Source organism: Anolis carolinensis, chromosome 3 (genome assembly GCF_035594765.1).
Source record: "Anolis carolinensis isolate JA03-04 chromosome 3, rAnoCar3.1.pri, whole genome shotgun sequence".
In the NCBI taxonomy this organism is placed as follows: Eukaryota; Metazoa; Chordata; class Lepidosauria; order Squamata; family Dactyloidae; genus Anolis; species Anolis carolinensis.
Window position 1 is genome coordinate 138717177 of NC_085843.1, and position 22911 is coordinate 138740087.

Genomic DNA, 22911 nt, shown 5'->3' on the forward strand with positions numbered 1-22911 from the left:
AAGGCTACGTTAATCATGAACATAGAGCAAAATCAGTCGGAGCACAGCACCAAAAAGTCTCATCAGCTACAGGGTGAATAAAATGCTAGCAAAGAACAAAGCCAGTGTCCCAGAAGCAGAGCTCAGTAAGAATGAACTGGAGGAGGATGAGGAGGAAATTATGTAGATCACTGGCTGCAGTGAGCTAAAAAGTGAAGATGTTTGTTTAGCATGATCAACAAGGTCAGAGCTTCCATGTGAAAAGGTCTGTCTTAGGAGTGTTGATGGGAGAGCACCTGATCCAATGTTGCTATGCAGTAGCAACATTAGCAGGATTTGTGAAAAGATATACCCTCCCCCCAACCATCCTGCCTAGCATGCTTCTAAGTTTGTTTAAGTCAGTGGTTCTCAACCTGTGGATCCCCAGGTGTTTTGGCTAGTTTACCAGCTGTTAGGATTTCTTGGAGTTGAAGGCCGAAACATTTGAGGACCCACAGGTTGAGAACCACTGGTTTAAGTAGAGTATCTCTTGGATGTCAGATTGCCCAAAAAGCATTTCTATCATTATAATATTTTTCTTGGCATGAAAATTACTGGGAAATGTTCACTTTGGAAGGTTTTGGGGGGGTGCTACCCCCAAGGGATCTCAAAACAGATGGGTGTGTATGACTGCTAATAGGTATAGGCTGTACTTTCGTCACTCTTGAGTTAAGGGACACAAGACCTCTTGGATTCTTGAACATTTGCCCACTCTTGAGCCATGGGAGGAACTTTCCTTGGCACAAAAATAACTGAAGAGTTCACTTGGCAAGTAATTTCTGTGCTTTCTGCAGGAATGCCAAAAAACAGGAAATTGTAAAGGCTTATAGGAAGCTAGCAATGCAGTGGCACCCTGATAATTTCCAGGATGAAGAAGAGAAGAAGAAAGCAGAAAAGAAGTTCATTGATATTGCAGCTGCCAAAGAGGTTCTTACAGATCCAGGTACATGGAATTACAGAGTTGTTTGAGAATGGCTTAAAATTGAAAGAATCTTGATTGCCATTCTGGGATAATGCAATGCTGCAAACCGCTTTAATTGTGTAATGCCTCATGTTTTCCCTCCCTTCACTTTAATAAGGGTCTAATTGACCTTAACACCCTTTTCATGAAATCTCTTAAATTAAAAAAAATGGAACCATTGAAGCAAGAGAACAGTTGACTCCCTTGGGAGTAAGAAAATATGTGGGCATAAGAAATGACACAGATAAATGTGGGAAATGCTTCTGATGGTTCTCAAAAGTATCCCCGTGAGGCCTGTTTTTAATTACAAAAGCATAAAAGACATATTTGATAAATGATGGCAAATAGTACCATCTGTGGCAGAGTTGCTAATGACTAAAGTATGTTTAAACATCACTTACTAATGGTGGGCAGAACTGGTGTGTTAACAGGCACAAATATAAAACAGGAGCACCTGTTCTCAGAATTTCTGCCTTGGTAAAGCTCTTCAGAAAATGGCATGGACTAGCATCTTTTTTTGCACTGGAAACGATTCATTGATGAAGAGCTTGTAGGAACACCCACCTCGTTTCGAAACCAGCCTATTGGCATCCTTTGGTCTTCCAGATGTTTTGGATTACAACTGGAACTGCTGGATGGTGCTGATGGACATTTAGACCTAAACATCTGCAGGGTCAATGGATCTACATCTGTTCTAAAGTACCCATATTTACTCAAGTCTAACATTCACTTTTTTGACAAAATTACATTGCTAAATTGAAGTGCACTTTAGATTTGATGGTGTGTTAGAATCATGTGCCTAAATCCACCTGCACTGTTGGGTAAGAGATTCCAGCTGGGGACAGAGGTGGGAGAGGCAGCAGTGGCCGCGAAAAGGCTGGTTTGGAAGCTGAAGGTGGCCATGAAAAGGCTGGCTGGAGGGTGCTTCTCACCAGCCTTTTCATAATCAGTACTGGCTTCCTACCAGGCATGATGGAAGGGATTGGCTTCCCACTAGCTTTTTAGCAGCCATTTACATTATTTGACAGCAAACCCTTTTTTTGCAATGAACACCTTCAAAATTAAGGTGTGCATTACATTTGATGATGCATAATATTTGAGTAAACATGAGTAATGTTTGCCAAAAACATGGTGGTCTACAAAAGACCCATGTGTTTTTGCAGAACTTTTCAGATAATTTCATGATTAAGGTTGTTCCCATGTCATTCCATGCGAGTGCAAAAGCCATCTATCAATATTGTTTCTCTTTGTGCTGTAACCACTGTATAAGTGAATGTAGGTGTAAGTGCTTACAGTGTTAGAAATTGTGTATGAATCAAAGTCTGGAGACACTACTTTTCTGGGATGCACCTTTTGGAGTCCCTCATTATGCCATTGACCATCCTGATGGGCTGCAGTCCAGAAGCATAACTTCTCAACTGTGCTGGCTGGGGGATTTGCAAAGTTGCAGTTCAGAAAAGTAACTTTTCTATGTTTCAGTATGGGTTTTTATGTGACCTGTTCAAATCCCAGGCAAATCATCTAATGATGAAATTGTGTATCCTTTTCCAGACATGCGAAGGAAGTTTGATGCGGGAGAAGATCCACTTGATGCAGAAAGCCAGCAAGGTGGAGGAAACCCTTTTCATAGAGGCTGGAATTCCTGGCAAGGGTTTGACCCATTCAGCTCTGGAGGACCTTTTAAATTTAAATTCCATTTTAATTAGAAACTCAGCCTTCTCCCTTTTCCCAGTTTTGGCTTCTAGGAGCTTGTCTTTATTTTTATTTGTAGGGAACTTTCAATACTGATTGGGTCTTTGGATAAAAACTTCAATGAAAGCCAGCTTTTCAGTGATAGCCTAAAGAGAAAACAAGTCCATAATGGAGAGTTATTGATCAACAGCTCTGTTAGTACCAGTTTCTTTTACACTTCTGGATATCAGAGCCTTTCTCTATGAACAGGTGGAAGACTTGGTTGGGTGGCACTCCTTGAGATCCTTCTTGTGAAGTGGACTGAAACCTTCAGCCAGCGACAAACCCCTTTTGAGAGAAGCAGTTTTGTTGAAGAAAGCACTTTAAGATATACTAAACCTTTAATGATCTCATTTGGGACTTTTATGTTTCTCACCCAGGTGACAAAAGACCAGTGTGTGATTTAGTCACTCTCCACAAGAAAAATGCTAAAGCCTTAATTTCTATGGATATGTGGCTGACCCTGGAAACACTGGAGAATTGTCTGTGGCATGGTTGTGTGTTGTTCTCAGATCTTCTCTTTAAATGTAGCTCAGGTCACAATGTATGCCTATCCTTTGAAAAAAAGAAACAGATTCTGGGAGTTAATAGAAGAAGCATCTATAATGCATCTTCAGAGTAAATGCAGTAGGTTTTCCTATGCTGCTTTGCAACATGGAAAAAGAAGCATCTTTACTTATTTAATAGAGGGCTATAATCTTGGTTTGCAATCTACACTTCTAACTTTAAGAACAGTTCAAAACTCTCCTATTTCCTTCAGAAAGGAATTGATGTAGAACAATACTCTTAACATTGTTAAATAGAACCAATTTGAGCTTTTTCACTCAACATATGCTTGACATTTGAGCAGAATGATTGAGATCTTGCACAAATTATACAGAATTTTATTCTGACTTTGGGTTTTTTTTAAAAAAAGAAAAGGGATGGATATGTGTGTTATAATATAACTTTTAAAATGACAGTGTTTTGATTTTTATTAGATGAGAATGCCAAACAATATTTTGTAATCTGATGGAAACCGTTGGCAAAATTGATAATTTGTGGTGTACCATTGACTAATATCCATGCCAAATGCTTCCAAATCACCTGTTTATGAAGAAACCAGTGTTTTCCTCTATTAAATTGTCTATTGACATAAGAAACTCCAATTGAACACCACAGCTGACTTCTTTTTTAATTTGTGAAAGTGAGAATTTTCGGAAAGCCTTGTGTTTCATATGTCTGAGGTGCATTCAGAGTGAAGTTAGCATTCTCTCATCATATGAATCTGAATTCATGGAAATATGGTAATTTTTAACAAGTTTTTTTGTAAGGAAGGAGTCATCCGAAAGGACATTAGCACACTTCTGATTCAGGATAGCGTAAAGGCATTTCCCCCTTCTTTCAGCCACAATGTGAAATCAAACCTCATCAGAGTACTTCTGGTAAAAATAAGACTACACTGTGCAGTGCTAGAAGTTAGCAATCCCCTCAAACTCTGCTTTATTCCTGGAAATGGAATGGCATAAAGCACAGAATTCTGCAGTATTTTCCTCCAGTCGAACTGTGAATTGCTCACTCTTAAAGAATAATGGACAGACCGTGTGAATGGTCCATTAGTTCTGCCTGTTGAATAAATTCCCATCAATCGTGCTCCACCCTGTATTCCAACCAAAGAGCAGAAAAATAATTCAGTTTATGAAAAGCTAGAGTAGATTCTTCAGTTTGTAGCCTTTATCTCTGTATTGGCTATTTCAGAATTAATTTTATGAGGGCAGTTCTGTGTAAAACCTTACACCAGACCTTGTTTGGTGACATTCTCAAGACATGCCCCCCCCCCCCCCCCCCCCCCGCACCATTCTTAACACCTTCACAAGGATTGCTTCAAAACACCAGAGAGAGAGAAAACACCTACCAGTTATATTTATCCTGAGCAGTATTTCAAACCTTTATTCCTGAATAGTGTCAATAAAATGAAGAAGGGGCAGAGAAAGGCACTTACTTTTTTGCCCCCGTGCAATGAATTAATTTAGGTTGAATTCAATCTTGGCTGCACATTGCCTTTTAAGAGGCACCATTAGGACTAATAGATTAGATGGATAAAGAGTTGATCTTTGGAGAGTTTGTACTACACCACTGCCATGAAGGTTGGAAATGTTTGCAGAATAAAACTCTTTAAAAACAAACAAATGTAGGCTTTTGCTATCAAAGCTAAGATGTTCTTTTGAAGATAAAGAAGCCTGCAGTCATCCTAGGTAGTGTTCTGGCAGCAGGGAAATTCAGATTACTGCTGTTCTTAACTTCATCAATCAGTTTAAAGCTTCTATTAATCAGAAAGCTGCCTTTTTGTGAAACCAGATTAATACTGAAGTTAGCAATTCAGTGCCAATACTTACAGTTGTTTATAGTCCAGCTAAAGAACAGAAATTTATGTACTGTGTTGTTTTTATATTGTGAGTATTTTGGTGGGGGGGGGGGGGGATGATGATGGAAAAAGGGGAGTGCCTTTATTTCATATGTTTAGAAACTAAGAAAGTGATTTAAAAGGTAATTCAATTGAAATTGTCCAGATTGCTATAGGAAGATACTGGTATTAACACTAAATGATTGAACTGTGAATGAATTAGGAAGATGTTCTTCTTTGCAATGTAATTTATATGTCTTAAGAAGAACACTGACATTAAAAGTGTTTTTCTTGAACAACTGAGAACAGAGAAAATGTTTCATCTACAGCTTTCTGGCTTCCAGTCCACCCTTCTCCCCACTATCAAATTTATGTGCAGATATTTCATTTAATTTTAATAGTTGCAGTGTTTCATCATGTGAGCCCCAATCTGAAATAGGGTACCACCTGAGTGAGAAGTTAACAAATTGTGACCGAATAAGCCATGCGTGCCTTCATTATGTTTGCAAACCTGTACGGACCTGTGCATAAATTCATTTGAACTCAGTGGAATTTGCTTTGGATTGTTCTGCTGCTCATATAAAACTGATGTGCATGTGAATAATCTTCATAAGAAACCAAGAGTGAGGAAATTAGCACCTCTTTGTTTTGATTCACTTTATGTATTTGTAAGAAAAAAAGGAGTAAAGCGAGATGCTCACTTTTCAAAGTGAGGCAAATATGTCAACAAGCCAATTATGGCTCCATCTTGAACCAATTATTTTGCCCTGAGAATAATAATAATAATAATAATAATAATAATAATAATAATAATAATACCCTTTATTTATACCCCACTACCATCTCCCAGAAGGACTCAGGGCAGTTTATAAAGTACTCAAAGGTGCAACACACAAAATACGAACATTGAAGAAACAATAGCATAAAACAATAACAGCCAATCAGATCTCACTTCACAAAGCCCAAATTTGAACTGGACCACAATATCTCTCTTTCCTATAAAATAATGCATTGGTTTACATTTTCCCTATCTTCTATGGTAATGTTACAAGGAACAAGATTGCATTGAACTGTTCCCGGTGTTTTTCAGTATCAGGAAAGCTGCTTTGGCTCTTAACAGAATGGTATGTTGAACAACAGCATCTATACATTGTGCCTTAGCAAATTTTCGATCACCAGAAGATTGCTGTGAATTAAAAGGGAAGTAGCTTTATTTTTGTTTTAACATATAACATGGGATTACCAACGATGTTTCATTTATAAACAATAACAATCTACTTGTTTTTGTTCAAGCACTGATCAAGAAATCTACAATTACTTTATAATTATCTCAATTTGAAAGGCAAGATCTATTATATGCTGATGAATTCTACATTAAATTGATGGTAATGGTGTGCACAACAACATTTGCTGTTCAGTCTCAATTTTGGATTTTCGAAGGGTTTTAGAGCAGAAAACAGATGCTTGGATCTGATTGGGTTCATCAAAAACTATGCCTTCCTGAATTGTATGGCTTTGCATAGATTTTGAAAATTTGGGCCTCAATCCTGAGAAAAAAGTGGGGATGATGATGATGTGGTAGAGTTAGGAAATCAACATTGACCATCCAAAAGTTTGAAGCTTTGAGAAGGGTGGCAGAACTGAGAAATATAACTACATCAGTAAAAGGATTGACAAAAAAAGGGAATACATGATCATTTCTACTTATGTTCCTACCTATATCATCTATATAAGGTCTTGAAACTATGGCTTGCAGACTGAATGCGGCCTACCAAAGTCTTTTGCCCAGCTCCCACTGATTCCCAATAACTAAACTACCAATACAAAGGGAAGAAATCCAGCCAAAGACTTTGTCTTCTACTCACCCATCCCTTTAGAGTTGCTAAAGTTAGTCCTGGCGAGCAAAATGAGGGTCTCCTCTTCCCAGCCAGCCCCACAATGGGGCTAACTGGAAGCTGCCGAGTAGGAGAGGGAAGGGGAGCAATTGGGCAGCAGAAGTGCCATCTCTTCCTACTACCTTCTTGACCTCCCCAGAGCCCCCATCTTTCCCATGCAAAAAGAGGTAGCCAAGCCTTCTTCCTCTCCTACAAAGTCTCTTGGTAGGCTCAGCAGGCAGCATGCTGCAGCCCAACTTCCCAAGAGGGAAAAATTGGCATTTAATGTGAATTCAACGAGGGCTGGTATTTAGGTTGGAATCCAGGTTTAGGTTTAAGTTGGGACTGGTATAGTTTGAACCTCGGACTGTGGCTCTGAATCTACTGGGTGAGAACTTAGGCAAGTTACACCCTCTCAGCTGCAGATGAAGACAAAGACCTCTTTGAATAAATCTTACAAGTAAACTCTTGAGAGGATCCCTTTAGGGTCAGACTTAGTCTGAAATGACTCAAAGGCACATAACAATAGCAACAAACTACCTGCCCAACCCTGCTTGACAGTCTGAGGGACCGTGAACTGGCCCTCTGTTTAAAATGTTTGAGGACCCCAGGTCTGCACAATGGCGAGAACCATTGTATATTATCCAAATGTTGTACAAGGCTCTCCTTACAACTGAAGACACTGCATCTCAGCCCTCCTATTATGTGATGCTAAAAAACAGCACTGGCCTATTGACAACTACATGGCAACTTCGATCTTCGTCCTGTCCTTCCAGTATTAGCTTCCTTCTGACATGTAGTTGGATGCTTTGGCTGCACATTTGCTACACAGAGAAAACATCTTGGAAATGTATTTTTTTAAGTTACGTTTTTATTTCACTTTTGCACAAAATGGTGGTGACATTTTGCTTTTTGTTGTTAGCATCTCATCCTCAGCCCTGAGAGTTTGTTTCATGCCGATGAGGAAAACAGGAAAGATTTATATTTGTGTCACCAGGGGGTATAAATTCATTAAAAAATTCATAAAATAAAATATCATGGATTATCTAGGAGACTCTACATCTTTCTGTAGTGGTACAGCTTAGTGCTAAACACTGAGAAACAGAACCCACACAGAAATAAAGGAGCTATTATGTCAGGCACATAATATTTTTTAAACACTTCCACCAAGAGCAAAGAAAGAAGTGTTTTTAACAATGACAATAAAAAACTTCAGTGGCTGCTCAGGGTAGATTCATAAGTGAAAGGCTGAAGTCCCACATGTTTAATAACAAATATGGAGGTTTAGGTAATAGCTAGTCTGGGTGGCTCAAACAAAGGCTGAGCTGGCCTTCCAAATTCTGACATTGATCCACTGTAGGAAACAGAATTAATTTTTAAATTGGATAGAGTTCAAATGAAAGTTACAACATCAGGGCAAAGCAATGTGCAAACATGATGGGCTGGAAAAGTAATACAAACTTCAAGTAATATTTTAAGGCACTTTCCTGTGGATGCCATGGAAGAAAAAGTAGAAGACATTAAAATAAATTAAGTATTTACATGGGTGCTATGTGCAAACACAAACTGTATGTGAAGTAAAGAAAATAAAACTGGGATATGTAAGACAATAGCAGTGCGGGCTTAGAGAATGTAGCACCAGAACTTGATAAGTACTTGGAAACAGCAGAAGTGGGAACTTTCTCAGACTAAATGACAAATCCAGAGGAGAATCCAAAGCTTTGCTTATTCAAAATTCTTAAAAAATGTATCTGTACTGTTTACATGCCCGAAAAGTTAACATCCACCTCCCTACCCCAGTCTGGCTAGCAGTGTGCAGTTGTGCCATCAGGACTATTTCCAAAGGGTCCTAAAGTTCATCATGTTTGGAACCTGCAATAGAAAAATAATAATAAAGGTATAACTCATTTTGGAAATAAGGGATACTTAACAAGACCCAGAGATTATCATTAAATATTTGCTTCATATCAGCATCTTCAGAACCTCCATTTTACAAATCTTGCCTAATGATGGCATCACAAGATGTTATGAAGACACAGAAAGTCAGGAATCACTGACTGTTGTGAGATAAAACTGCAAATTAGCTTCATGTTGCTGTTTTATTTGTTTTTTTTTCAGATTTTTATTATTAGTTGATATCCCTCTCCATCTAAATGGCCACAATGGCTGTACAGGTTTTCAGGCCAGCTATGTGCTAGCTATGAAGGCCTTTGCAACAATTTCACTGATGTGCCTAGGGCTGCTTCACAAACACACCTCATCAGTACAGTATTTGATATTATTATCCTCCCAGAGGTTGATAAACTGCAATTTCCATCGTCCATCATCACTATCTATGGGTAAGAGGAGGCACCGTCAAATAATACCTGGGAGTCACATATGTTATGCACCCTTGATAGAGCTCTATTATTAGGGTCCTCTGGCCTCTCTGAACATTTCCTTTGAGCCCAGCCAACATGGCCAGTAGTTATAGATGATAGCATCTATAATCCAACATTTGGTGGACATGTTCCTCAGTCCTCTTCCAAGTGTTTCATATATAATTCTCGATAATCCTAATAGCCCTAGAAATGTCAGTCTCACCCCATATTAAAGATACTAGGTAGTGGGCGCAGACTGGAAGTGAATGGCTTGCCCCATGGTGACTTAGTATGTTCAAAGGCATGCTTATTTGAGCTGGGGACGTGGTTTGGGAGCTTAGGTGTCTTAATCACTTCGCTATAGTAGCTTTCACTATTCATCAAACACAGGAACTGACTCAACTGAAAAGCACTATGCTTGTAGTGATGTAAGATGATACTGTGTCTGCCGTTGTTTTATTTGTGACAACCATTACTCACATACACAAGTCATCCCAGATTCTGAAAATACCAGGTAAATGAACTTTGCTCTCTTATATGTGAACCTGTCCCAGCTAGAATAAATATGATTTAGCAAATGCTGCCCTTATCTAAAAGCTGCAGAACAGCAAGATCTCAACAGTAAGGGCAACAGAAGATAACTTATACAGAGATCTGAACTATCTTTTGATTTTAATACAGAGTAACAGTCATTTCAGGAAAGAAAAACATCAAAATACAAGAATCGTGGCATTTAATATCAGGTGCCCATGACTGTATTAAGCAGGAAAGAAAAATAGAGGTAGAAGAGAAGCTATAAATGAAGAAGCCAGCAGGGACAAGCAGCAGAAAACAAATAAATGGCTGTAAAAGGAAAATCTGCACCAAAAGTTTTGCATATTTCCGTTATAAATGAGCTCTGGAAAAACAGTATTTCCAGTTCTCAGCCTTGATGCATCTTATTTGGAAGGTGCCTGATCTGCACAGGAAGGGGCAGCACAGGGCCCAAACATTTTTTTAAAAAGTTAACAGAGTACATAGTTTATTACTTTTTAAAGCTAACTAATTTATCGGTCCCTATGCTTTAACAAACATTTGTTTGGATCGCAGCTGACATTTTTAAGTGCTAGCAAATTTGGTGTCTGAGCAAGATGCTCGGGAATTTACCAGCCTTGACAAGACTTTGAATACAGGTGGCATGGATAGAAAGCCAATTATGGGAATCGTATTGTTTCTGAAAAGAGTGTGATTTACTTCCAAAGGGACATGATTATAATTCAGTCATTCTTAATTCAGTCAATCATGCATTTATGTTTATATCTAACCATAACAAGAGACCTGAGTGGGGTATAGACAAAAAGGAATTTTAAAATGGTTGAAATATACATAACAGTTTAAATAATTTTAAACAATTTAAAATCAAAGTCAGCACGACTCCAAGGTGTTAGAACAAAGAGATCCCTTAGGAGAGGACTACATACTATAAAAATGTAAAGAAAAGGAAGAGCTTCACTAGATCATGATGAATTGTTCTCATGATCAAGGTAAAAAATATTTACAATTTTGTAAGCACAAAGGTTGCCTCCAGAAGAAAGTGAAGTTGGAAGGGTGTTGTTTATTTGTTCAGCCGCTTCCAACTCTTAGTGACCTCATGGACCAGCCCACACCAGAGCTCCCTGTCAGCCATCACCACCCCCAGTTCCTTCAAGGTCAAGCCAGTCACTTCAAGGATACCATCCATCCATCTGGCCCTTGGTCAGCCCCTCTTCCTTTTTTCTTCCATTTTCCCCAGCATCATTCTCTTCTCCAAGCTTTCCTGTCTTCTCATTATGTGGCCAAAGTACTTCATCTTTGCCTCTACTATCCTTCCCTCCAGTGAGCAGTCGGGCATTATTTCCTGGAATATGGACTGGTTGGATTTTCTTGTGGTTCAAGGCACTTTCAGAATTTTCCTCCAACACCACAATTCTAAAGCGTCTACCTTCCTTTGCTCAGCCTTCCCTTATGGTCTAGCTCTCATATCCATAGGTTACTACAGGGAATACCATTGCTTTAACTATGTGGACCTTCGTTGCAAGGGCCCATCGTACCTTAGGGACCATCTCTCCTCCCATAATCGGAGGTCGCAACGACCATCCCAACGAAACTTACTTTATGTACCGGGTCCTAGAGAAGTGCACTTGGAAAGGACCAGACGCAGAGCTTTTTCTATTTTTGCCCCTGCGTTATGGAATGCCTTGCCGCCCTACATGAGAGCCATGCGTGAGTTAGGACCTTTTACCCTAGCACTCAAGACCTGGCTCTTTACTAGAGCTTTTGATCTATGTTAATTTTATCAATATTTGTATGTATGTATTTTTATCCTTTACAATTTTATCTTGTAAATCGCCTAGAGCATCGAGGATGGAGGGCGATTAATAAGTAATTAAATGATGATGATGATGGTGATAATGCCTCTACTCTTAACTATTTTATCGAGGTTGGTCATTGCTCTCCTCCCAAGAAGTAAACATCTTTTGATTTTCTGGCTGCAGTCTGCATCTGCAGTAATCTTTGTGCCTGTAAATACAAAGTCTGTCACTGCCTCCATGTTTTCTCCCTCTATTTGCCAGTTATCAATCAGTCTGGTTGCCATAATCTTGGTTTTCTTGATGTTTAACTGCAACCCAGCTTTTGCACTTTCTTCTTTCACATTGGTTAGAAGGCTCCTCAGCTCCTCCTCGCTTTCAGCCATCAAAGTATTGTAGTATAATCTGCATATCTAATGTTGTTAATGTTTCTTCCAGCAATTTCAACTCCAGTCTTGGATTCATCAAGCCCTGCACGTTGCATGATGTGTTCTGCATACAAGTTGAATAGGTTGGGTGAGAGGATACAGCCCCGCTGTACTCCTTTCCCAATCTTGAACCAGTCTGTTGTTCCACGATCTATTCTTACTGTTGCTACTTGGACATTATACAGATTCCACAGGAAACAGACAAGGTGACTTGGTCCAAAGTCAAAGATCACAACATCTTCAACTGCCACTTGCAAAGAGAATCCAAGACTCCAGGGCTGTATAAGAGAGTTGTCAGTTTTCATACCGCAAGGTGAAGGTGGCACTGTAATGGGGTCTTGAAGGCCCCCCCAAAGGCAGTCAAATTCACTAAGTCCAGTAAATAAAGGCTCCAGGTTGTTATTTCCTCATCTCTCCCAAAATACTTTTGATGCGCTATATAGTATTTCACAATGTCTCTGTATCTTACCTGCTTGATTTGACTGTCTCGTGCCTTTCTTCTCTTTCCTCAATCGGTTTATTAGCTTCTGTATTTCAGAGTCATACTCTGACCATTCAGGAACAATCCTGATAGCAGCTTCTAGTTTGGGTTCTTTGGTTTTGGGGTTGTTACACTAAAAGAAAATACAATACATGTGAAGTCATTTAAAGAGCAAACAAATAGACCTTCCCATCAATTATAGATAATATCAGTTCATCCTGAAACCAGAATTGAGCAACATGAAGACCATTATCTGTTTCTGCAGACCCCATCACTATATTTGCTGCTCTACGGCTGGTAGGAAAAAGACATTTTTGCTGAAAAACATAGTATATACCATGTATGTCTTGTTTTAAACACATGGCTTTTCCTCCCTGATGTTACAAATCTGACAGCAGCTGCCATCTAAACTTGCAACAGGTTTAGAAGGCAATGGGTCTGCACTTCATCAGAGGTTTCTCACCCTTGCTTTAAACAATGGTTACAGTATACCAATTGTATTTAACTTTGCTGCAACCAAACTTCACTTTCAAGGATGTCATGTGGTATAATCCTCTCACGACAATCATTCTGGAATTCAGGAAGCTGTGAGGCAAGTCATCAAGATACCCATTTGTACAGATGACAAACATGAGTTCACAACAATCTTTTCCTCAGCTATCCTCCTGGTTTCCAGCTCCCGTAACTCTCTTATTCACATGCACTTATATTTCAAGTTCCATACACTCCAGTATAACATCCTAAAATACACCCCAGCTGAGATCCTGAAACCAGAGGCTACAATGTCATGATATGCACCTCTCAAGCAAACTGCAATGTGCACAATGTCCTGTCCTGTGATGGGAGCCCCTTTCTTGTAGTGCAGTGACCAAACTGCTGGCTCTGGTTCCACAATGCTTGCCTAATGCTCTGCTTACATAATTGCTCTGTCCCCAAGAATACAAACTTTATGCAAGTCAATGTTTAAGCAACAATAAGTCAGTTTATGATGACATAACTTATAAATTGATTTTGTTTACATTACTGTATTTATAGCCTGCCTTTCATACCTGCTGTGCCATATCAATCACCCTTATGCAAATGATGGGGGCAGCGGGAGGGAAATTCACATATTAATATTTTACTGGAGAATAGTATGCCGTGATTTTCTGTCACTCCTCTATTACACAGCTGAAACATCTGGGAAGCATTATTTTTTATTAAAAGAACCGTCTGTCACCAGCTGCCAGAAAGCCCTATATCCCATCATTCATCTTTTTCCACAACTGGCTGGTCCCCAATCAGGTCTTTTTGTCAGCACGGTAATTTGTTAAAAGACCAAGGATGTGAATCTGGAAAAAACTCACAGGATTCTCCTTCCTAAATAGAGATCTGATCAGAAATAGGGAAGCCATGAATTGTGCAGCTTCACTCTTCTCAAAAGAAATTCATGGCTGCATTAGTTTAATGGGTATTTTGTCCTTCTGAAGAGACCTGGCAAATCCTCTTGTTTCCATTTTCAAGCCTTCTCATTTGAAAGAGGGAAACATCAATAAAGCTACCACCCAGTAAGTAACATCTCCTTCCATGCTACATTAAAGATGGTCCCATGGGATCTGCTCACTTGTTGCTAGCTTCTGGGATCCCACCCAAAATGAGACTGAGCAGAAGCCTTGGGCTTTCTCCTGCCACTCACCACATTGTGGGTCAAGGACGGTTAGCCACTCAGAGTCCTTTGCGGAGATAGAACGGTATATAAGTAATTTTTTATCTATATATATAAAAGAGTGATGGCATTACGGCGACCCACAAAACAACAAAACTACAGGCCCCCCAACCTCGAAATTTGACAACACAACCCATCATCCACGCCTCTAGGTTGATACAACAAAAAGAAAAGAAAAATAAAGTCCTAATTAGAGGAATAATTGCTTTTATCCAATTGCTGCCAGTTAGAAGGCTAAGCTCCGCCAACTTGGTCTCCTAGCAACCCAATAAAAAATAATAAAAAACACTAAAAATTAATACAATAAAATACTATAATAACAGAAAATAACTAAAAAATAATACAAGAAAATAATAAAATATAATAAATAAAAATATAACTTACAATAAAATTAATAAAAAATTGCAAATAACGTCAAATAAAAATTACACAACAATTTTTAACCAATACCACCACCACTTTGCCACAGCAATGCGTGGCCGGGCACAGCTAGTATATTATAGCTGCATGAGGTGAAAAGATTTGGATTGTCCTAGTGGACTGTAAGTGCCATCATGTCATTCTTGGACTTCATTTATGGCTGAAAAAGGTTTGGTTGAGGGAGGCAAACTACTGCATCTAAATACAGTTTGGGGCAGTTCTGAAGCACAAAGTCATCCGACAACCTTGTATTTGCACTATTGGAGTATTTGACAAAATCGTCACAGGGCTTTGAGGGCCATAAAGAAGGGGGACTGGGGTCATATTTTCCTTCTATTGCTCTTGATGAATGATGAAATGCCATATTATTTACACAGAATTAGTGAGAAACAAAAACTGCAGATTCAGAGAGAGCCTCCATTCAAATGCATGTAGGGTTTCCATGCTTCAATGAGATTCTATAACATGGAATCGTTAAACAAAAGTGATCATGAGGAAATGTCCAAAGGGCACCCCTGATTTTAAAACAGCTTGCCTTTCCACCAGGCATAGAAAAAGAAAGTTTTCAAGTTACATTCATGACATCAATTTGTGATGAAGTATGGTCTAAATGTCCACCCTGAATTGATGATTTTGAGGGACACGGGGGGGCAGGAATATTATACACTGACTCACCAGATCAATGGTTTTTGCCTTTTCTTTGGATTCATCATTGCACCATGTTTCACACCACAACCACTCCTGAGGAAGAGACTTAATGGCCACCTGATGGATCATGTTATTTGGAAGATCCTAAAAATATATAAAAATTTAACATTCTCATGGGGGGGGGGGGGTTCTACAATGCTAGCTGAATGGGAAATTTGGGAAATAAAGGAAGAGAAATCTCTTTTTCCATATTAATCCCATGGAAATTGAGATGTAGGGCTGAGAGCTGAACCCCTCAATGTCACTGGTCAGCATTACTCCAGCCCTCCGACTGTAAGTCATGTTGGAATGTGATGTATTTACATACAGTAGAGTCTCACTTATCCAACACTCGCTTATCCAACATTCTGGATTATCCAACCCATTTTTGTAGCCAATGTTTTCAATACATCATGATATTTTGGTGCTAAATTCGTAAATACAGCAATTACTACATAGCATTACTGCATATTGAACTACTTTTTCTGTCAAATTTGTTGTATCACATGATGTTTTGGGTGCTTAATTTGTAAAATCATAACCTAATTTGATGTTTAATAGGCTTCTCCTTAATCTCTCCTTATTATCCAACATATTCGCTTATCCAACGTTCTGCCGGCCCATTTATGTTGGATAAGTGAGACTCTACTGTATTTAAAAATCCCAGCACAACTTACGTTCCTGATGTACCCAATTAGTTGAGACATACCTGATCTAGATTGGATAGACTGTTTGGATCCTGACTAAGTGCTTGGTATTGACCTCGGAGTCTGTCTCCTGCAGCAATCTTCCTGAACCTCTTGAGATCCACAACGTATAAAGCACTATACAAATGGGTAAGATATACAGCAACATATTTTGAATAAGTTTTGCAGTGAACAATATGATTCTTTGTTTATGACAAAATGGTAACACAAGGCCAAAATGTTGCTCCTGTTACCAAAAAGATACAAAAAGTACTACCCATATATATTCTATGTCTTATATGGAAAGGTATCACAGCCCAACCAAAATAAATTCTTGCTGTCTTGGTTTTTAGGTCTGTTCCTGGGGTTATTTGGGGCATTGGTTCAGAAAATTGCATTGGATAGACCACATAAGCTCTAGTTTCTCAGAAATTGTTATAATAGTTTTCTACTGGCAAGCAGATGATGACTGGTAGATGGCAGATGTTCTGTATCTCAAAATCTATTGCTGATAGGAGGAAATGTGTGCTATTTTCGGAACCAGCATGTCAAATATACGCAGAAACAGGTCTAATATTTGAAGCACAAAAATGTATATTGGCCTTTAAATTCATTTTGATGAGATTCCTAGCACTTACCTTTTAGTTTGTATAAATTATATGGGGACAGAGTGAAGAGGAGAGAGACTGACTGCAAGCTTCATGTTATTACCTGATATGGTATTTTCTTTTTCCAAGATGTGAAGCCCAATAACCCGACTTCCAGAATCGATAGCCATCCATTTCTTTCCGACTGTCACAGAAGGGAGTGTAACCATAAGGTGCTCCTTTCAGATTGACATCTCTGAGTTCCTTCAGGTCACTTCTTACAATCTAAAAGACAGGGAAAGGATGGCTTAAGACATAATCCCTGTAACATCATGGGATGCAGGGCAGAGAAAGGAGGAGCACGGAATGCAAGGGCAAAGCAAGGCAAAGACAAAGCTGATTTGTGGCTGTAGAAGGAAGAGAGAAATGAAGTAGAAGAGAAAATGTCAGATGCAAGAGGAAAAAAGAAAAGCAACAAGGAGACAGGAATAAAAATGTTATGTAGATAAAGTGCTGTTTTGTTAGCAAAAGTTAACTGACCATGTCACAGAAGTAAAGTGACTTAAGGCTGGATCATTTCTGTGGTTGTTTTACATGGCTAGCCATTGTTACCAATCCTACTTAATTTAATGGTGTTAATTATTTTTAATTTATAAGGTAAAACATAAACAAAATATGCATTAGTCTCAAAAAATTACTACCTGCCAGTTCCTTCTCAATCACAGTTTAAACAGACAGAATAGCATCAAGTCCATATTTACACCATATACTGGATGATTTTTTATTTGAACATTTCTCTTTCTCTTCATTTTGATCAAGAGAAAAACTGCCACACAATATTTGTTCCAGGGTTGTTGTTGTTGTTATACACACATCACTTTGATTTGAGATGGAGGTGGGACCGAGAGAAGGGTCTCTCCTGAAGATCTCAGGGCCCGGGAAGGGGATGCGGTCAGCCAAATAGCCTGGACCTGAATCGTCTAGGGCTTTAAAGGTCATACCGAGCATTTTGAATTGTGCCCAGTAACAGACTGGCAGCCAGTGGAGGGTTGTCAGTTCCTTGTAGCCAGCTCCAGTTAGCAACCTGGCTGCAGCTCTTTGGACCAGCTGAAGTTTCTGAAAACTCTTTGGCGGCATGTACCCCCATTATGGAATTATTAATGAGAGTTTAATTGCCACCTGCTATGCATCCAACACATGTGATACAGGGAACATAAATGAAGGCCATTATGGAAAACTAATTTAATCTCAGTTTCCAGCTAAAGATTTCAAAGACATAAACCTGAACACAATTATGTTGGGCCAACTTCTGATAGACATCTTCCCCACAATGTTCACACACTAATCCTGTTCTGGCATGTGAAGGCTAAAAGTATGTGTGCAAATGCTATCCCTGCAACCCAGTATCCACTTCCACCATTTCCCAATTGCCCTGAGCAGGATGGTCAGAATGGGATTTCTCCTGATGTTGAAGTGAACATGATAGCACACTGCTTTAGACTTTTTGAGGGACGACAACTAGAGAATAGGGCAAATATGGTTGGTCCTACTTCTTACACCAAGGTAGAGAGGTTGTAGATCTCCAGCTCCCATCAGCTATAGCAGTGATTCCCAAAGTGGGCGCTACCGCCCCCTGGTGGGTGCTGCAGCGATCTATTAGTGCACCTATTAGGACACGGGGCGGGGCCAGGGGCGGGGCAGGGTCTCTTCCCAAGTGCCGGAGACAGGGCTGAGCACCTGAGGCATCTGTTAGGACACAGGGGATGGAGCTAGAGGAGCGGGCATGGCTTCTTCCCAAGAGCCCGAGACAGGGCTTAGAATCTATACCTCTCCTGAGAGGCCTTTTAGGACTAAAGGGCGGGGCTATGGGCAGGAGCGGGGCCTCTTCCCAAGAGTGCGAGACAGGGCTGAGCATCTGAATACCTCCCCTGAGGCGCTTGTTAGAACATGGGGGCGGGGTACAGAGATTCAGCCCTGTCAGGCAGTTGGGAAAAGGCCCTGCCCCTGCCTCTAGCCAAGCCCCCTCCTCTAGCCCCGCCCCCTGTGTCCTGGCAGGCCCACAGAACAGGGATAGAAGCTCAGCCCTGCCTCAGAACTCATAACTCCGCCCATCCCAGTCCTGGCCACCCATTTGTGGCCCCGCCCCACTCCTCCCCCTCCCAGCCCTGCATCTTGGACTAGGGGAGAGGCTCAGCCCCACCCTCTTGAGCAGGGGCCACGCCCACCCCTTTAAGCCATGCCCTCCTATCCATGTAGCACTGAGTAATATTTTTTCTGGAAAGGGGGCGGTAGGCCAAATAAGTTTGGGAACCACTGAGCTATACCCAGTATTTTCAAAGATGAGGAATATGGGGAGGTGCAATCAAATAACACCTGGAAGGCAACTACTGGAGTGAAGGGACCACATAGTTTTACTTTTCAAGCATAAGGACACACTCAGGTTATATGCCAGAGCAGAGCTTATATTCAATGAATATTTCCTTATTTCAAGGCTATCAGTTTGATTGAGCCGTTTCCGCCAAAGCACTCCCAACCAAGGAGAAGTCTGAACAGCCAGAAGAGTCACCCACCATCAGTATGCAAGTGTTCGTTGAACAGCAATTTCATAAAAGTTCCCTGGGGAAATCAAAGTGAATCTTCTCTGTAACATACTGCTTCTATGGGTTCAGGGAATGAAGCATTCACATTTGTCCCACTGACAGTACCAAGTGGTACAATACACAGATAACTTTATCATCTGAAGCTGTAGTTCAGGCTTTTGGCACACATACAGGCATATTGAGGATAGAGAAACAAGACCTATTGATATATAGAGTACACTGTAAATGAAGGGGTTTTTTTTTACCTGATCAGCGTCAACAAATATAATTTTGTCCACAGCCAATGGGAAGAGAACATCCAAGAAAAGAATTTTGTAACCCCAAATGATCCTTTGCTTTTCTGTCTGTTGATGAAGCCATCGTGGCCATTTGTACTGCACAAGTTCATACTGGAATCCATATTCTTCTGCCATGTAAGGTATAACTTTCTACAAAATAGGATGAATGTAAATTATGTACATAACGTTTCCAATAATAGTCGGGTTTCCATTATAATCAAGGCAATCTGGATTTCAAGCACCTCCAAAAATAAATACAGTATGACCCCCTTATCCACAAGACCAATACCTCTGACTTCATTTACTTGCACTTGCCAAAATATGTCCTCTCAAGGCATTTTCCAGATCCTCCAGTGTGACTTCATGGTCAATTGCTGTCAGAAATGGGTATGCTATTGTCTGTGAATCATAGAAGTTGTACTGTATATAATATCACCTAATCACACTGAGGGACCTAGTGCAATTAGAAGTCATTCATTTAATAGAGTTCCATATTATCCACACCTTCTGCTAACTGTGGCAAGTTTAGGAACCTGTCTCCCACAGATACAGGGGTATTACTGTACATAAATAAATTCAATTCCTACATAGATTGCCAACATCTGTGCTAAAGCTGGCTATCATCTAAAATAAATTCTTCACCAGTATGGTTCTTATGTCCTTCAGGAATACACTACAGTATCAGGGGTTAAAAAGAGGGGGAGAAGGCAAATTAGAAACTAATGTTCTTTCTGATTTAATTTTTTTTCAGTGAACTGGAATTAGTCATTTATCTTTCCAAAATGTGCAGAACATAAATAAAAAGCATATGAAATGCACATATTCAACACTGGTGGAGTGTATAGCTTTACCTGTATACTTATGCAAAGGCCTAGTAGAGAAACAGGAAGTCTGTTGTGCCATAACATATCTCACACTGGTTTGACACCTTGTTATACCAACTTAAGTCACTACAAGGATTTAGATGTAAGTCTTCTTAGTTCCCTTTAATAACGGTTAAAGGCTGATTTTTTTATTACTACAATATGATAATAATTAGATAGGGCCAAATAAATGCACAAAGGGAGACGGATCAGAATTAATTCTACTCTAATAATATTTTAATTCTAATTAGAGTATTTGAGAGTATCTGAATGATGCTTTTTGGCTGAAATGTGCAAACTCCCTACTACTTAAAGCCTGAGCTTTGAGACAGAGTTGCTGCTGTTGTTTTAAGGCATTACCAAGGTTTTAATATGAGAGAAGAGAGACACTTACTTTAAAGGTAGGGGATAGATAATTTTTGAGAAACCAGAATTTTACTGGTGTCTTGGTGTGTCGCAGAACTGAAAGCATCATAATTCTGAGGGGAGAAAAATCCATTGAGACAATATGTTAGCATATGCACAACATAACACTGCCACAACAATGCTAGAAGGTAACTTTATATTTGAAATCTTTACAGCTAGAAATAAAAATCCAGTAACAAGCCAGTTTAACTACATCCGTATTGCATCTACTGCTCAAACAAGCTAGTTCCCAATATTCATAAACCCCATGTTGGCTGCTACACTCCACTTTCATGATTACAAGGGAGATGAATTACGCAGTCTATCGAGAAATACAACAAAAAATCTTCAGCTACCTTAAAAAGCGTTCGTACAAATGGCCAGATGCAACAGAAAAGATGTTTAATATGTCCATTTTCTTCTCAGCTGTTTGAGTTTCTCCTGTAGAACTTCAGAAAGAAAATGATTCAGCTTGCATTTCAAATTTGGTTGAAAGGTGTCAGCTCAAAGAAATATCCTTATACCATTTCTTGTTTCAAAAGAATAAAGAGGAAAAGGAAGGACAGAGCTACTTCAGAGACAAACCCAGTGGTTCCCAAACTTATTTGGCCTGCTGCCCCCTTTCCAGAAAAAATATGACTCAGTGCCCCCTGAAAAGGCTTAGAGGGGTGGGCGTGACTCCTGCTCAAGAGGGCGGGGATGAGTCTCTCCCCTAGTCGGATGCAGGGCTGGGAGCAGAGGTGGGCGGGGCCACAAATGGGCGGCCAGGACTGGGATGGGCAGAGTTACGAGCTCTGAGGCAGGGTTGAGCTTCTATCCCTGTCCTGTCGCACGTGCCAGGACACAGGAGGCAGGGCTAGAGGAGGGGGCGGGGCCTCTTCCCAAGTGCCTGACAGGGCTGTACCGCTATACCCCACCCCCATGTTCTAACAAGCACCTCAGGGGAGGTATACAGAGGCTCAGCCCTGTCTCGTGTTCTTGGGAAGAGGCCCCGTCCTCACCCCTAGCCTCTCAGGAGCTCCTGTCTCGGGCTCCTGGAAGGAGGCCCCACCCCCTTCCATAGCTCCGCCCTCTGTGTCCCAATAAGTGCCTCAGGAGAGGTATAGATTTTCAGCCTTGTCTCAGGCTCTTGGGAAGAAGCCACGCTCACTCCTCTAGCTCCGCCCCCTGTGTGTCCTAACAGTCGCCTCAGGTGCTCAGCCCTGTCTCTGGCACTTGGGAAGAGGTCCCACCCTTCCCCTGGCCCCGCCCCATGTCCTAATAGGTGCCATCACCGCCCCCTTGGATCACTCCAATGCCCACCGGGGGGTGGTAGCACCCACTTTGGGAATCTCTGCTCTAACCACTACAGGAGTCTATTGCATATTGTGCAGCTGTGAACTTGTCTACATATGGATCATCAAATGCAGCACCCATACATGAATCCAAGAACATGAATGGCACTATTGAGTTCTTCAGCCAGAAAAATTAGCAATAGCAGAGCACATGATAAACCAAGCTGGGCACAGAATATTATCTGAAAACACAGAAATTCTGGACCATTCTGACAACCACTTTGTCAGACTACACAGAGAAGCCATTGAAATCCACAAGCACGAGGATAATTTCAACAGAAAGGAAGAAACCATGAAAATGAACAAAATCTGGCTACCAATACTGAGAAACACCAGAACTAATGAACACCACCCAGACACAGGAAGCACCCAGGCAGCAAGCAATCAAGGGCCAGTGAACACCACACAGACAAGGGATGCCTCTAGGCCAGGCATGGGCAAACTTCAGCCTTCCAGGTGTTTTGGACTTCAACTCACAGAAATCCCAGCCAGCTTACCAGATGTTAGGAATTGTGGGAGTTGAAGTCCAAAGCACCTGGAGGGCCAAAGTTACCCATGCCTGCTCTAAGCAATAAAATCTCCACTATACATTTGTAGGACTAAGGATTCCATTTTGATTGCCACAGCCATATTCTATAGAAACTTGGGATTTGTAGTTTGGTGAGGCATAGAACTATGAATTGTAAAAGCCTCTCCTTCAACTGTCAGTCCCAGGACTCCACAGGATATAGCTGTGGCAAGCAGGACCACAGATCTGTAACAATGTAGTTGGAAAGGCAGCAG

The 22911-nt window shown here is 40.5% G+C and overlaps 2 protein-coding genes across 3 annotated transcripts in view; one reads left to right on the forward strand and one right to left on the reverse strand.

Annotated features, from left to right (window-relative positions):
• dnajc3 (DnaJ heat shock protein family (Hsp40) member C3) overlaps nt 1-3858 on the forward strand; it is a 49728-nt gene extending 45870 nt beyond the window's left edge. Inside the window, exons 11-12 of the mRNA XM_003218667.4 lie at nt 813-961; nt 2531-3858. Coding sequence (XP_003218715.1) covers nt 813-961; nt 2531-2685 — 304 coding nt within the window. The 3' untranslated portion in view covers nt 2686-3858. The remainder of the gene's footprint in view (nt 1-812; nt 962-2530) is intronic.
• A 3960-nt stretch (nt 3859-7818) lies between these two features.
• The window catches only part of uggt2 (UDP-glucose glycoprotein glucosyltransferase 2), a 105235-nt gene continuing 90142 nt past the window's right edge, over nt 7819-22911 (reverse strand). Inside the window, exons 32-39 of one of the 2 annotated variants that reach the window (XM_062975521.1) lie at nt 21151-21243; nt 20784-20868; nt 19494-19676; nt 16773-16933; nt 16085-16199; nt 15364-15480; nt 12552-12696; nt 7819-8839 (exon numbers count right to left, since the gene is read on the reverse strand). In XM_062975521.1, coding sequence (XP_062831591.1) covers nt 8817-8839; nt 12552-12696; nt 15364-15480; nt 16085-16199; nt 16773-16933; nt 19494-19676; nt 20784-20868; nt 21151-21243 — 922 coding nt within the window. In that variant the 3' untranslated portion in view covers nt 7819-8816. The other variant, XM_062975522.1, reaches the window with a different exon arrangement.